This window comes from Eretmochelys imbricata, chromosome 11, assembly GCF_965152235.1.
Source record: "Eretmochelys imbricata isolate rEreImb1 chromosome 11, rEreImb1.hap1, whole genome shotgun sequence".
NCBI classification, from domain to species: Eukaryota; Metazoa; Chordata; order Testudines; family Cheloniidae; genus Eretmochelys; species Eretmochelys imbricata.
In genome coordinates this window covers 31,845,003-31,859,292 of record NC_135582.1, presented here as the reverse complement: position 1 = coordinate 31,859,292, position 14,290 = coordinate 31,845,003, and the positions used below count along the sequence as shown (strand labels likewise).

At 47.1% G+C, this 14,290-nt stretch overlaps 1 protein-coding gene across 1 annotated transcript in view; it reads left to right on the top strand.

Annotated features, from left to right (window-relative positions):
- CCDC148 (coiled-coil domain containing 148) overlaps positions 1-14,290 on the top strand; it is a 123,594-nt gene that overhangs the window by 87,252 nt on the left and 22,052 nt on the right. The window contains exon 10 of the mRNA XM_077830510.1: positions 12,587-12,727. Within this exon, the coding sequence (XP_077686636.1) occupies positions 12,587-12,727 (141 nt within the window). The remainder of the gene's footprint in view (positions 1-12,586; positions 12,728-14,290) is intronic.

The window sequence follows — 14,290 nt, the reverse complement described above, 5'->3', positions numbered from 1 at the left end:
AGGACCTCCTCCAGTCCTGGAGACTGGTTTCAGCAACCAGGTCCTTTGTAGCCACCAAGAGGGTAGATCTCCTCGTGGAGCCCCTGCTACACAATCCCCATCTTCGTGTGCAGGTGGCAGAGTCCCCCTTGGTGTGCCAGAGGTTGGTCCTGGGAGGAGTCATGAAGATTGGAGACCTCCTGGACTACGACCTGGGGGCTTGGGTGGATCCCCAGGCACTCGGTTGGTGCATGGGGCTCTCCACCCTTACAACCCCCCAGCGCGTAGTCCAGTAGGTGGAGGCAGCCCTGCCTCCCGCGGCTCGTTTTTTCCTTGAGCAGGTCCTGCGAGAGGGTGCGCCTCGCCCACCCCTCCAGATCTTTCCATCGGCCCCCTGCCCTGTGAGGCTTCCCGGCCTCCCCCTCCTCGTACCTCGAGTTGGCTGCGTACAATGCAGCCAGTTGTTTCCAAACCACACCAAGGGACCACCTATACATGCTTGTGTTGCACACGCTTCACTACCCCATCCTCGTGTCGTGCACTGATACCAAGTGGCGGGACCTTTTACCAGCAGTGGAGGATGGGGAACCAGTGGGCTGGTTTGTATTCCATCTTAGTCCTGCGGCCCTCCAGGGATATCAGCTGGCGGCTCCTTCATGGAGCCGTGAGCACGGGCATGCACTTGGTGCAGTTCACCTCTGTCCCTGAAGCCTGTCCCTTTTGTGGCATGAGAGAGATCCTGGCGCACACACACCTTCAGTGCACCAGACTGCAGCCCCTTTTCCAGCTCCTCCAGAACCTCTTATTGCGGTTCTGGCTGCACTTTTTCCCACAGTTGTTTATTTATGCACACCCAATTCGAAGCCCCACAAAGTCGTGGGACCACCTCGTCAACCTCTTCCTAGCCATGGCCAAGGGGGCCATTCGTAACACCAGGGAGAGGACACTGGCAGAGAGGAGGGGCCTGCGACTGTGGGGCTGTTTTTCGTTCCTTTATTCATTCATGCATCCGGGCAGAGTTCCTCTGGGCAGCATCCGCCAGCTCTCTCGACGCCTTCAAGGAGCAGTGGGCGCTGTCTGGGGTTCTCTGCTTGGTGTCCCCTTCTGGTTCCCTAGTTTTGGCCCTTTGACCCCCACACCTGTTCCCGTTATTGCAGTTGTTGTCCCTTGAATTCGATTGAGTTCTAGGTTTAGTAGCCCCTTCCTAGGCTGAGGGAGGGGCCTTTAGCAGTGGGCGAGCTAACGCTCGCACATGTGCTGGTGGTCAAAAGGACCACTCTCTCACATCCTTCTGGTCTGACTCCATCACACACTGTTAGGATTCTTTTTGTTCCTAAAGTATTTAACAAAACTCCTTTTTCTTGTCTTATTCAACCTTGCAGCTTTGCTCCAGGAAGACAGTACACCATCCAGGCTATTTCTAAGTCTTGCCAAATCTTTCTGTATCAGATCTCTAAGATACAGCCTTTCCTATCTATCCATCCAGCTAATACTCTTGTTGAAGTTCTCATCATGTTGCATCTCAGTTAGTGCAACATCCTTCACAAGCCTTGACAAATGCCATCATTCCCCAATTATATCTGTTCATAATGATGCTGCAAAAATCCTTTTCATTGCCCATCACTTTGATCATGTCATTGTTCCCTTTGCATCCCTTCACTGCTCTGTTGCATCAAACATAAGCTACGTGGCTTTACTTTCGCCGTGCAGTGGAGACGAAACCAAAGACAACTACACAGTAGTGGCAGATAGCTGTCCAAGGCCAGGACCAGGAGGACATAGAGACTCAGCCATCAGCTGGCCTGATGTAGAAAGGAGGTATATGAGACTAACAGAGGACCAACAGGACACCACCCAATAGAATGAAGGCAGCAACAGGGTGAAAGCAAGCCCTGCACCAAGAGTGGTAACACAAACAAGAAGTCAGAGACTGGTTTAAAGGCTAACACCCTTGAAGGCTAACAGGCTACAATGGGCTGGTGCTAAAGGCTATGTCTCTATGGTGGGCTGTATACTAGTAACCTCTAGCCCCAGCAAGACAGCAAATACTTGCACAAAAGACACAACAACAAAAGCTGTTAAAAGGAAAGCTGTAACAACCTGCTTGGAACTTGAAAGGAGGAGCACAGATTGCAGGAGGAAAGAATTTGAAGGAGTCATCAGAAAATCAGACATTGTGCACATGGCTAGAATGCTAGCTGCAGTTGCAGCATCTCTAAATAGCTCATAGTAAAAAGAGCTCAGTTGAGTTTTACAAGCCTGGAGTCCTTTCATGTTATTACTCAGCACATGGCACATGAAACAAATACACAGGCCACACTTCTGCAGCAAAATAAATCTCTATCTACCAAAATGACTTTGCCTATTACATTTCATAATGTTCCCATATTGTGGCTTTTTATGTTCCACGTTGTTATGCCTAGTATAATTTCTCTGGAGTCATTTAACACTTAATCTTACTTTCTGAGAGATGGAAAAGATAGGAATGGTTTAGGCATTTGCAAAATCTCATTGGTTGGGTTTTTGCTTTACAAACCAAAAACTGGGGTGTTTTAGATCCCTGACTTTAAGGGGGACGTGGGTTTGGATAAATGGTTTCAATTATGGCTTGTATGTGCTTTTTAGTAATATTATTTTAAACTGGAGGGTCATACACTTTGTTGTTATAACTGGAGGGTCATACACATGCTGCACAAACAATGAGAGAGTAGCATATAAAGCTGCTGCTTGTGATATGTGCAGGAAGCAGCATGAGGCATCAGAGAGATTTATCTGCCTGTAGCAATATAGTGGGGGGAAAGGGGGTATATAGGGAGGAATAAGAGGGATCAGCAAGGGGGGGGGTCAAAGAATGAGATGATGAGGGCATTAGATACTCCCAACCCCACACTCAGAGCTGCTTTGTCCTTTACCTTCTAGATATGTGTTAACCTGCTCCACCAATCCCTTCTACCTGAGCTCAGAAATTCACATACCTTCCCCACCAGAACCCTCCATTACCCCAGCCCCAAGCCCTGGCTGGGAACTGCATACATGCGCACACTTGCTTTGTGTGCTCCTTTTCCTTCCAGAGTCAATATTTGCAGGGGCTGGTGCCCCCCCTCTATATCTCCCCCACCTTGGACCAAGTTTTGGGGAGGCAGCGCACTAGGAGGGAAGAAGGAATTAGGCCTCATTCACTTTTCTCTCCCTCTGGCTCCTCCTGATGTTCTCTCTGGGAGATAGACCATTCAGTGTGTCAGCATTTAAAACTCGATTGAGAGATGGGCAGAGCTGAGATTAGCTTTGTGGACAAGTTCTTTGATCTATAGATAATTACAAAGCTGGTTAAACCTGCTAAGCAAATGTGTCAGGGCTCTGTGTGTTGTCCCCAATTTCCCCTTCCGGGTTTCTGACTTTTCCACAGAATCAATAGGATGTCATTGATGTCTAGAACTTTCCCTGAAAATTTGGAATTCATGGGATATGCTGATTCAAAGTTATCACATTACAGACAGACAAACAGAAATGCCGTCAAGTTGAATGTAGGGCCCCACTTTGCTTGGCCAATAATAATAATAATAATTATTATTATTACTAATATAATATAATGATTTAAAGCAATATATGGTAAATAATAAAATAAAAATATGCATACCATGTAAGATAAAGAGTAACATTTTTTAAAGCACCTAAGTGAAATAAGAGCCTCAAGCCCATTTTCAGAAGTGACTAAGGGTATGTCTACACTACGGAATAAGGTTGAATTTGTAGAAGTCGTTTTTTTAGAAATCGGTTTTAAATATTCGAGTGTGCGTGTCCCCACAGAAAATGCTCTAAGTGCATTAACTTGGCGGAGTGCTTCCACAGTACTGAGGCTAGAGTCGACTTCTGGAGCGTTGCACTGTGGGTAGCTATCCCACAGTTCCCGCAGTCTCCGCTGCCCATTGGAATTCTGGGTTGAGATCCCAATGCCTGATGGGGCTAAAACATTGTCGCGGGTGGTTCTGGGTACATATCGTCAGGCCCCCGTTCCCTCCCTCCCTCCGTGAAAGCAAGGGCAGACAATCGTTTCGCGCCTTTTTTCCTGAGTTACCTGTGCAGACGCCATACCACGGCAAGCATGGAGCCCGCTCAGGTAACCGTCACCCTATGACTCCTGGGTGCTGGCAGACGCAGTACGGCATTGCTACACAGAAGCAGCAACCCATTGCCTTCTGGCAGCAGACGGTGCAATACGACTGTTAGCCATCATCGTCGTGTCCGAGGTGCTCCTGGCCACGTCGGCTGGGAGCACCTGGGCAGACATGGGCACAGGGACTAAATTTGGAGTGATTTGACCAGGTCATTCTCTTTAGTCCTGCAGTCAGTCCTATTGAACCGTCTTATGGTGAGCAGGCAGGCGATACGGATTGCTAGCAGTCGTACTGTACCATCTTCTGCCGGGCAGGCAAGAGATGAGGATGGCTAGCAGTAGCACTGTACCATCTTCTGCCGAGCAGCCATGAGATGTGGATGGCATGCAGTCCTTCTGCACCATCTGCTGCCAGCCAAAGATGTAAAAGATAGATGGAGTAGATCAAAACAAGAAATAGACCAGATTTGTTTTGTACTCATTTGCCTCCTCCCCCATCTAGGGGACTCATTCCTCTAGGTCACACTGCAGTCACTCACAGGGAAGGTGCAGCGAGGTAAATCTAGCCATGTATCAATCAGAGGCCAGACTAACCTCCTTGTTCCAATAAGAACAATAACTTAGGTGCACCATTTCTTATTGGAACCCTCCGTGAAGTCCTGCCTGAAATACTCCTTGATGTAAAGCCACCCCCTTCGTTGATTTTAGCTCCCTGAAGCCAACCCTGTAAGCCATGTCGTCAGTCGCCCCTCCCTCCGTCAGAGCAACGGCAGACAATCGTTCCGCGCCTTCTTTCTGTGCGGACGCCATACCAAGGCAAGCATGGAGGCCGCTCAGCTCACTTTGGCAATTAGGAGCACATTAAAGACGCATTATCCAGCAGTATATGCAGCACCAGGACCTGGCAAAGCGATACCGGGCGAGGAGGCGACGTCAGCGCGGTCACGTGAGTGATCAGGACATGGACACAGATTTCTCTGAAAGCATGGGCCCTGCCAATGCATGCATCATGGAGCTAATGGGGCAGGTTCATGCTGTGGAACGCCGATTCTGGGCTCGGGAAACAAGCACAGACTGGTGGGACCGCATAGTGTTGCAGGTCTGGGACGATTCCCAGTGGCTGCGAAACTTTCGCATGTGTAAGGGCACTTTCATGGAACTTTGTGACTTGCTTTCCCCTGCCTTGAAGCGCATGAATACCAAGATGAGAGCAGCCCTCACAGTTGAGAAGTGAGTGGCGATAGCTCTGTGGAAGCTTGCAACGCCAGACAGCTACCGGTCAGTTGGGAATCAATTTGGAGTGGGCAAATCTACTGTTCGGGCTGCTGTGATGCAAGTAGCCCATGCAATCAAAGATCTGCTGATATCAAGGATGTGACCCTGGAAAATGTGCAGGTCATAGTGGATGGCTTTGCTGCAATGGGATTCCCTAACTGTGGTGGGGCCATAGACGGAACCCATATCCCTAGCTTGGCACCAGAGCACCAAGCCGCCGAGTACATAAACCGCAAGGGGTACTTTTCAATAGTGCTGCAAGCTCTGGTGGATCACAAGGGACGTTTCACCAACATCAACGTGGGATGGCCGGGAAAGGTACATGAAGCTCGCATCTTCAGGAACTCTGGTCTGTTTCGAAAGCTGCAGGAAGGGACTTTATTCCCAGACCAGAAAATAACTGTTGGGGATGTTGAAATGCCTATATGTATCCTTTGGGACCCAGCCTACCCCTTAATGCCATTGCTCATGAAGCCATACACAGGCAGCCTGGAGAGTAGTCAGGAGCTGTTCAACTACAGGCTGAGCAAGTGCAGAATGGTGGTAGAATGTATATTTGGACGTTTAAAGGCGCGCTGGCGCAGTTTACTGACTTGCTTAGACCTCCGCGAAACCAGTATTCCCACTGTTATTACTGCTTGCTTGCTGTGTGCTCCACAATATCTGTGAGAGTAAGGGGGAGACGTTTTTGGCGGGGTGGGAGGTTGAGGCAAATCGCCTGGCTGCTGGTTACGCGCAGCCAGACACCAGGGCGGTTAGAAGAGCACAGGAGGGCGCGGTACGCATCAGAGAAGCTTTGAAAACCAGTTTCATGACTGGCCAGGCTACGGTGTGAAAGTTCTGTTTGTTTCTCCTTGATGAAACCCCCGCCCCTTGGTTCACTCTACTTCCCTGTAAGCTAACCACCCTCCCCCTTCTCCCTTCGATCACCGCTTGCAGAAGCAATAATGTCATTGTTGCTTCACATTCATGCATTCTTTATTCATTCATCACACAAATAGGGGGATGACTACCAAGGTAGCCCAGGAGGGGTGGTGGAGGAGGGAAGGAAAATGCCACACAGCACTTTAAAAGTTTACAACTTTAAAATTTATTGAATGCCAGCCTTCTTTTTTTGGGGCAATCCTCTGTGGCAGAGTGGCTGGTTGGTCGGTGGCCCCCCCACCATGTTCTTGGGCATCTGGGTGTGGAGGCTATGGAACTTGGGGAGGAGGGCGGTTGGTTACAGAGGGGCTGCAGTGGCAGTCTGTGCTCCAGCTGCCTTTGCTGCAGCTCAACCATACACTGGAGCATACTGGTTTGGTCCTCCAGCAGCCTCAGCATTGAATCCTGCCTCCTCTCATCACGCTGCCGCCACATTTGAGCTTCAGCCCTCTCTTCAGCCTGCCACTTACTCTCTTCAGCCCGCCACTTACTCTCTTCAGCCCGCCACCTCTCCTGGTCATTTTGTGCTTTCCTGCACTCTGACATTATTTGCCTCCACACATTCGTCTGTGCTCTGTCAGTGCGGGAGGACAGCATGAGCTCGGAGAACATTTCATCTCGAGTGCGTTTTTTTTTCTTTCTAATCTTCACTAGCCTCTGGGAAGGAGAAGATCCTGTGATCATTGAAACATATGCAGCTGGTGGAGAAAAAAAAGGGACAGCGGTATTTAAAAAGACACATTTTATAAAACAGTGGCTACACTCTTTCAGGGTAAACCTTGCTGTTAACATTACATACATAGCACATGTGCTTTCGTTACAAGGTCGCATTTTGCCTCCCCCCACCGCGTGGCTACCCCCTCAACCCTCCCCCCTCCCTGTGGCTAACAGCGGGGAACATTTCTGTTTAGCCACAGGCAAACAGCCCAGCAGGAACGGGCTCCTCTGAGTGTCCCCTGAAGAAAAGCACTCTATTTCAACCAGGAGACCATGAATGATATCTCACTCTCCTGAGGATAACACAGAGAGATAAAGAACGGATGTTGTTTGAACGCCAGGAAACATACACTGCAATGCTTTGTTGTACAATGATTCCCGAGTACGTGTTACTGGCCTGGAGTGGTAAAGTGTCCTACCATGAAGGACGCAATAAGGCTGCCCTCCCCAGAAACCTTTTGCAAAGGCTTTGGGAGTACATCCAGGAGAGCCGCGAATGCCAGGGCAAATTAATCCTTTCACATGCTTGCTTTTAAACCATGTATAGTATTTTAAAAGGTACACTCACCGGAGGTCCCTTCTCCGCCTGCCGGGTCCAGGAAGCAGCCTTGAGTGGGTTCAGGGGTACTGGCTCCACGTCCAGGGTGAGAAACAGTTCCTGGCTGTCGGGAAAACCGGTTTCTCTGCTTGCTTGCTGTGAGCTATCTACAACCTCATCATCATCATCTTCTTCGTCCCCAAAACCTGATTCCGTGTTGCCTCCATCTCCATTGAAGGAGTCAAACAACATGGCTGGGGTAGTGGTGGCTGAACCCCCTAAAATGGCATGCAGCTCATCATAGAAGCGGCATGTTTGGGGCTCTGACCCGGAGCGGCCGTTCGCCTCTCTGGTTTTCTGGTAGGCTTGCCTCAGCTCCTTAAGTTTCACGCGGCACTGCTTCGGGTCCCTGTTATGGCCTCTGTCCTTCATGCCCTGGGAGATTTTGACAAAGGTTTTGGCATTTCGAAAACTGGAACGGAGTTCTGATAGCACGGATTCCTCTCCCCAAACAGCGATCAGATCCCATACCTCCCGTTCGGTCCATGCTGGAGCTCTTTTGCGATTCTGGGACTCCATCATGGTCACCTGTGCTGATGAGCTCTGCATGGTCACCTGCAGCTTGCCACACTGGCCAAACAGGAAATGAGATTCAAAAGTTCGCAGTTCTTTTCCTGTCTACCTGGCCAGTGCATCTGAGTTGAGAGTGCTGTCCAGAGCGGTCACAATGGAGCACTCTGGGATAGCTCCCGGAGGCCAATACCGTCAAATTGTGTCCACAGTACCCCAAATTTGAGCCGGCAAGGCCGATTTAAGCGCTAATCCACTTGTCGGGGTGGAGTAAGGAAATCGATTTTAAGAGCCCTTTAAGTCGAAATAAAGGCTTCATCGTGTGGACGGGTGCAGGTTCACATCGATTTAACGCTGCTAAATTCGACCTAAAGTCCTAGTGTAGATCAGAGCTTAGGCATTTAGGAGCTCAAGTATTATTGAAAGTCTTTAACTTTTCATGTGGGACTTTGTTGTTAAATTATACACCAATTAATAGAGAATGACTGACTTAGTAATAAGTGAAAGTAATGTTTATTAAACAATAGTTGTCAGGGTTTCTTCCCCACTCTGAACTTTAGGGTACAGATGTGGGGACCCTCACGAAAGACCCCCTAAGCTTATTCTTACCAGTTTAGGTTAAAAACTTCCCCAAGGTACAAACTTTGCCTTGTCCTTGAACAGTATGCTGCTACCACCAAGCGTTTTAAACAAAGAACAGGGAAAGAGGCCACTTGGAGACGTTTTCCCCCAAAATATTCCCCCCAAGCCCTACACACACCGTTTCCTGGGGAGGCTTGAGAATAATATCCTAACCAATGTGTTACAAAATCATCAAAGACCCAAACCCCTGGATCTTGGAACAATGGAAAAATCAGTCAGGTTCTTAAAAGAAGGATTTTATTTTAAAAAAAAGATAAAAATCTTCTCTGTAAAATCAGGATGGGAAATACTTTACAGGGTATTCAGTTTCAAAACACAGAGGATTCCCGTCTGGGCAAAACCTTAAAGTTACAGAAAACAGGAATAACACAGGGAAAATTCACATAAAACAAAAGATAAACTAATCCGCCTTGCCTAGTTTGCCTATACTGGTTGCAATATTGGAGACTTGGATTAGGATGGGTTGGAGAAGATGGATTTCTGTCTGGCCTATCTCAGTCCCAAGAACAACCACGTAAACAAAGAGCACAAACAAAAGCCTTCCCCCCTCAAGATTTGAAAGTATCTTGTTCCCTTATTGATCCTTTGGGTTAGGTGCCAGCCAGGTTAGCTGAGCTTCTTAACCCTTTACAGGTAACAGGATGTTGCCTCTGGCCAGGAGGGATTTTATAGTTCTGTATACAGAAAGCTGGTTACCCTTCCCTTTATGCAAAAAGAAAAGGAGTACTTGTGGCACCTTAGAGACTAACCAATTTATTTTAGCATGAGCTTTCGTGAGCTACAGCTCACTTCATCAGATACATACCGTGGAAACTGCAGCAGACTTTATATATACACAGAGAATATGAAACAATACCTCCTCCCACCCCACTGTCCTGCTGGTAATAGCTTATCTAAAGTAATCGTCAGGTTAGGCCATTTCCAGCACAAATCCAGGTTTTCTCACCCTCCACCCCCCCACACAAATTCACTCTCCTGCTGGTGATAGCCCATCCAAAGTGACAACTCTTTACACAATGTGCATGATAATGAAGTTAGGCCATTTCCTGCACAAATCCAGGTTCTCTCACTCCCTCACCCCCCTCCAAAAACCCACACCCATACACACACAGACTCACTCTCCTGCTGGTAATAGCTCGTCCAAACTGACCACTCTCCAAGTTTAAATCCAAGTTAAACCAGAACATCTGGGGTGGGGGGGAGGAAAAAACAAGAGGAAATAGGCTACCTTGCATAATGACTTAGCCACTCCCAGTCTCTATTTAAGCCTAAATTAATAGTATCCAATTTGCAAATGAATTCCAATTCAGCAGTTTCTCGCTGGAGTCTGGATTTGAAGTTTTTTTGTTTTAAGATAGCGACCTTCATGTCTGTGATTGCGTGACCAGAGAGATTGAAGTGTTCTCCGACTGGTTTATGAATGTTATAATTCTTGACATCTGATTTGTGTCCATTTATTCTTTTACGTAGAGACTGTCCAGTTTGACCAATGTACATGGCAGAGGGGCATTGCTGGCACATGATGGCATATATCACATTGGTGGATGTGCAGGTGAACGAGCCTCTGATAGTGTGGCTGATGTTATTAGGCCCTGTGATGGTGTCCCCTGAATAGATATGTGGGCACAATTGGCAACGGGCTTTGTTGCAAGGATAAGTTCCTGGGTTAGTGGTTCTGTTGTGTGGTATGTGGTTGTTGGTGAGTATTTGCTTCAGGTTGCGGGGCTGTCTGTAGGCAAGGACTGGCCTGTCTCCCAAGATTTGTGAGAGTGTTGGGTCATCCTTTAGGATAGGTTGTAGATCCTTAATAATGCGTTGGAGGGGTTTTAGTTGGGGGCTGAAGGTGACGGCTAGTGGCGTTCTGTTATTTTCTTTGTTAGGCCTGTCCTGCAGTAGGTAACTTCTGGGAACTCTTCTGGCTCTATCAATCTGTTTCTTTACTTCCGCAGGTGGGTATTGTAGTTGTAAGAAAGCTTGACAGAGATCTTGTAGGTGTTTGTCTCTGTCTGAGGGGTTGGAGCAAATGCGGTTGTATCGCAGAGCTTGGCTGTAGATGATGGATCGTGTGGTGTGGTCAGGGTGAAAGCTGGAGGCATGCAGGTAGGAATAGCGGTCAGTAGGTTTCCGGTATAGGGTGGTGTTTATGTGACCATTGTTTATTAGCACTGTAGTGTCCAGGAAGTGGATCTCTTGTGTGGACTGGACCAGGCTGAGGTTGATGGTGGGATGGAAATTGTTGAAATCATGGTGGAATTCCTCAAGGGCTTCTTTTCCATGGGTCCAGATGATGAAGATGTCATCAATATAGCGCAAGTAGAGTAGGGGCTTTAGGGGACGAGAGCTGAGGAAGCGTTGTTCTAAATCAGCCATAAAAATGTTGGCATACTGTGGGGCCATGCGGGTACCCATAGCAGTGCCGCTGATCTGAAGGTATACATTGTCCCCAAATGTGAAATAGTTATGGGTAAGGACAAAGTCACAAAGTTCAGCCACCAGGTTAGCCGTGACATTATCGGGGATAGTGTTCCTGACGGCTTGTAGTCCATCTTTGTGTGGAATGTTGGTGTAGAGGGCTTCTACATCCATAGTGGCCAGGATGGTGTTATCAGGAAGATCACCGATGGATTGAAGTTTCCTCAGGAAGTCAGTGGTGTCTCGAAGGTAGCTGGGAGTGCTGGTAGCGTAGGGCCTGAGGAGGGAGTCTACATAGCCAGACAATCCTGCTGTCAGGGTGCCAATGCCTGAAATGATGGGGCGCCCAGGAGTTCCAGGTTTATGGATCTTGGGTAGTAGATAGAATATCCCAGGTCGGGGTTCCAGGGGTGTGTCTGTGCGGATTTGATCTTGTGCTTTTTCAGGAAGTTTCTTGAGCATATGCTGTAGTTGCTTTTGGTAACTCTCAGTGGGATCATAGGGTAATGGCTTGTAGAAACTCGTGTTGGAGAGCTGCCGAGCAGCCTCTTGTTCATATTCCGACCTATTCATGATGACAACAGCACCTCCTTTGTCAGCCTTTTTGATTATGATGTCAGAGTTGTTTCTGAGGCTGTGGATGGCATTGGATACTATTAATTTAGGCTTAAATAGAGACTGGGAGTGGCTAAGTCATTATGCAAGGTAGCCTATTTCCTCTTGTTTTTTCCTCCCCCCCCCCCCCCCAGATGTTCTGGTTTAACTTGGATTTAAACTTGGAGAGTGGTCAGTTTGGACGAGCTATTACCAGCAGGAGAGTGAGTCTGTGTGTGTATGGGGGTGGGTTTTTGGAGGGGGGTGAGGGAGTGAGAGAACCTGGATTTGTGCAGGAAATGGCCTAACTTCATTATCATGCACATTGTGTAAAGAGTTGTCACTTTGGATGGGCTATCACCAGCAGGAGAGTGAATTTGTGTGGGGGGGTGGAGGGTGAGAAAACCTGGATTTGTGCTGGAAATGGCCTAACCTGACGATTACTTTAGATAAGCTATTACCAGCAGGACAGTGGGGTGGGAGGAGGTATTGTTTCATATTCTCTGTGTATATATAAAGTCTGCTGCAGTTTCCACGGTATGTATCTGATGAAGTGAGCTGTAGCTCACGAAAGCTCATGCTAAAATAAATTGGTTAGTCTCTAAGGTGCCACAAGTACTCCTTTTCTTTTTGCGAATACAGACTAACACGGCTGTTACTCTGAAACCTTCCCTTTATATTTATGACAACAGTACATTGCTGATTGATAAACAGACTACTTGTGTTTCTTCACTATATTCAGTTTTTCAGGCCCACAATGTTACACTTACTGTGTTAGGGGATTGACTAAACAGGAAGACTTTCTCAATCTTTTATTTCAGGTTCTACAGTGGAGAGCACACCAGGAGGAGACAGCCAGACTGGAAGCTGCTGTAGCTGTCAGAAGTAAAGAAAAGGAAGATGAAAGAGAAAAGATACAGAAAGAAAAGGAAATGATTCAGAGAGCAGAGGAAAAAGAAAAAGTATGGAAAATGTGCTATTTGAATGATTTATTGTCTAATTGCTTTTAAAAGCTTTAAGTAATCTCAATACTTTATATTATTGTAAATAGTCTTTTTGTTATTAGTTCAGAGATTAGCAAGTGGTTAGTGGAATGTTGCTAATACCCATTTCAGCTTTAAAGCTGCATGTACTTGTGCAGCAATTATTCTACTTTCTTATTTTTCTAAAAAGACAACAATATAGGCATATACGCTGTGGCTGACACACAGACGCAAGGAAAATCAGTGCAGAGAAACTACTGCATTTCTAGCTGTCTTACAGATTTATGCTATCAAGTAATATGGCAAAGACCACTGAAGCTACCAAAGCTGCAGCAAGATATGCTGCATTGCAGCAAATGAGCCTCACAATATATTGGCTACAGTGTTTAAGCACACTGCACTTAGACCAACACAGGGAACTTTCAAATAGGCTTCCAAGAACAGGTGCACATTACCTCTTTCAAGCCAGCAGACCTCTATGTTTACATTGTGCTACATCGTTTGACTGACTGGGAAATGTATGCAGTGTTGTAGCCTTATTGGTCCCAGGATATTAGAGAGACAAGGTGGGTGAGCTTGGACCAGCTTCTGTTGGCAACAGAGAGAGAAGCTTTTGAGATTACACAGAGCTCTTCTTTAGATCTGGGAAATGTACTCGGAGTGTCACAGCTAAATACAAGATGGAACAGATAATTGTTTAGCATATGTTGTTAACACATATTTCAACGTGAAGTGGCCCATTAACACCTCTCAGTCAAGGATTTTCTCAGAGGAAACCTGCACAGCCCCTTCAAGAGATGAGCCTAGGAGCTTAAATTCATAACGTCACTAGACACTAAAAATCATAGACTGAATAGCACACTGGAATTATGGTTTATTACAATCTGTAACCCCGTTAACACCCCGTCACTCCCCGGCTTTCCCCCTTCCCATTAACTGGAGAGGTGTTAACGCGCCACTTCACCTTGAATAGTCCCTTGAAATATGTGTTAACTACTAGTGCTAAATAATCTGTTCCACCTTGTATTTATCTGTGACACTCTGGGTATGTTTACACTGCAATTAGACACTGGTGGCTGGCTCATGCCAGCTGACTCAAACTCACAGGACTTTGGCTAAGGGGCTGTTTCATTGCAGTGTAGATGTTCCTGCTGGGGCTGCAGCCCAAGCTCTGGGACCCTCCTACTTTCAAGGTCGTAGAGCCCAGGCTGCAGCCCGAGCCTCAACATCTACATTGCAATGAAACAGCCTCTTAAAAGACCCCAGAGCCAGAGTCAGCTGGCACGGGCCAGCCACCGGTGTCTAACTGCAGTGTAAACATATCCTCTGAATAAATTTCCCAGATGTAAAGAAGAGCTTTGTGTAAGCTGGAAAGCTTTTCTCTCTCTCTCCAACAGAAATTAGTCCAATAAAAGATATTATCTCACCTACCTTGTCTCTCTGTGGGGAAATAACATTGTTCTAACTAAAGTCTAAACAGTACTTTGTGGAAAAACTTTGGCGAATAAGTTTTTTTTACTGCTTATAGAAAAATCTGCTTAT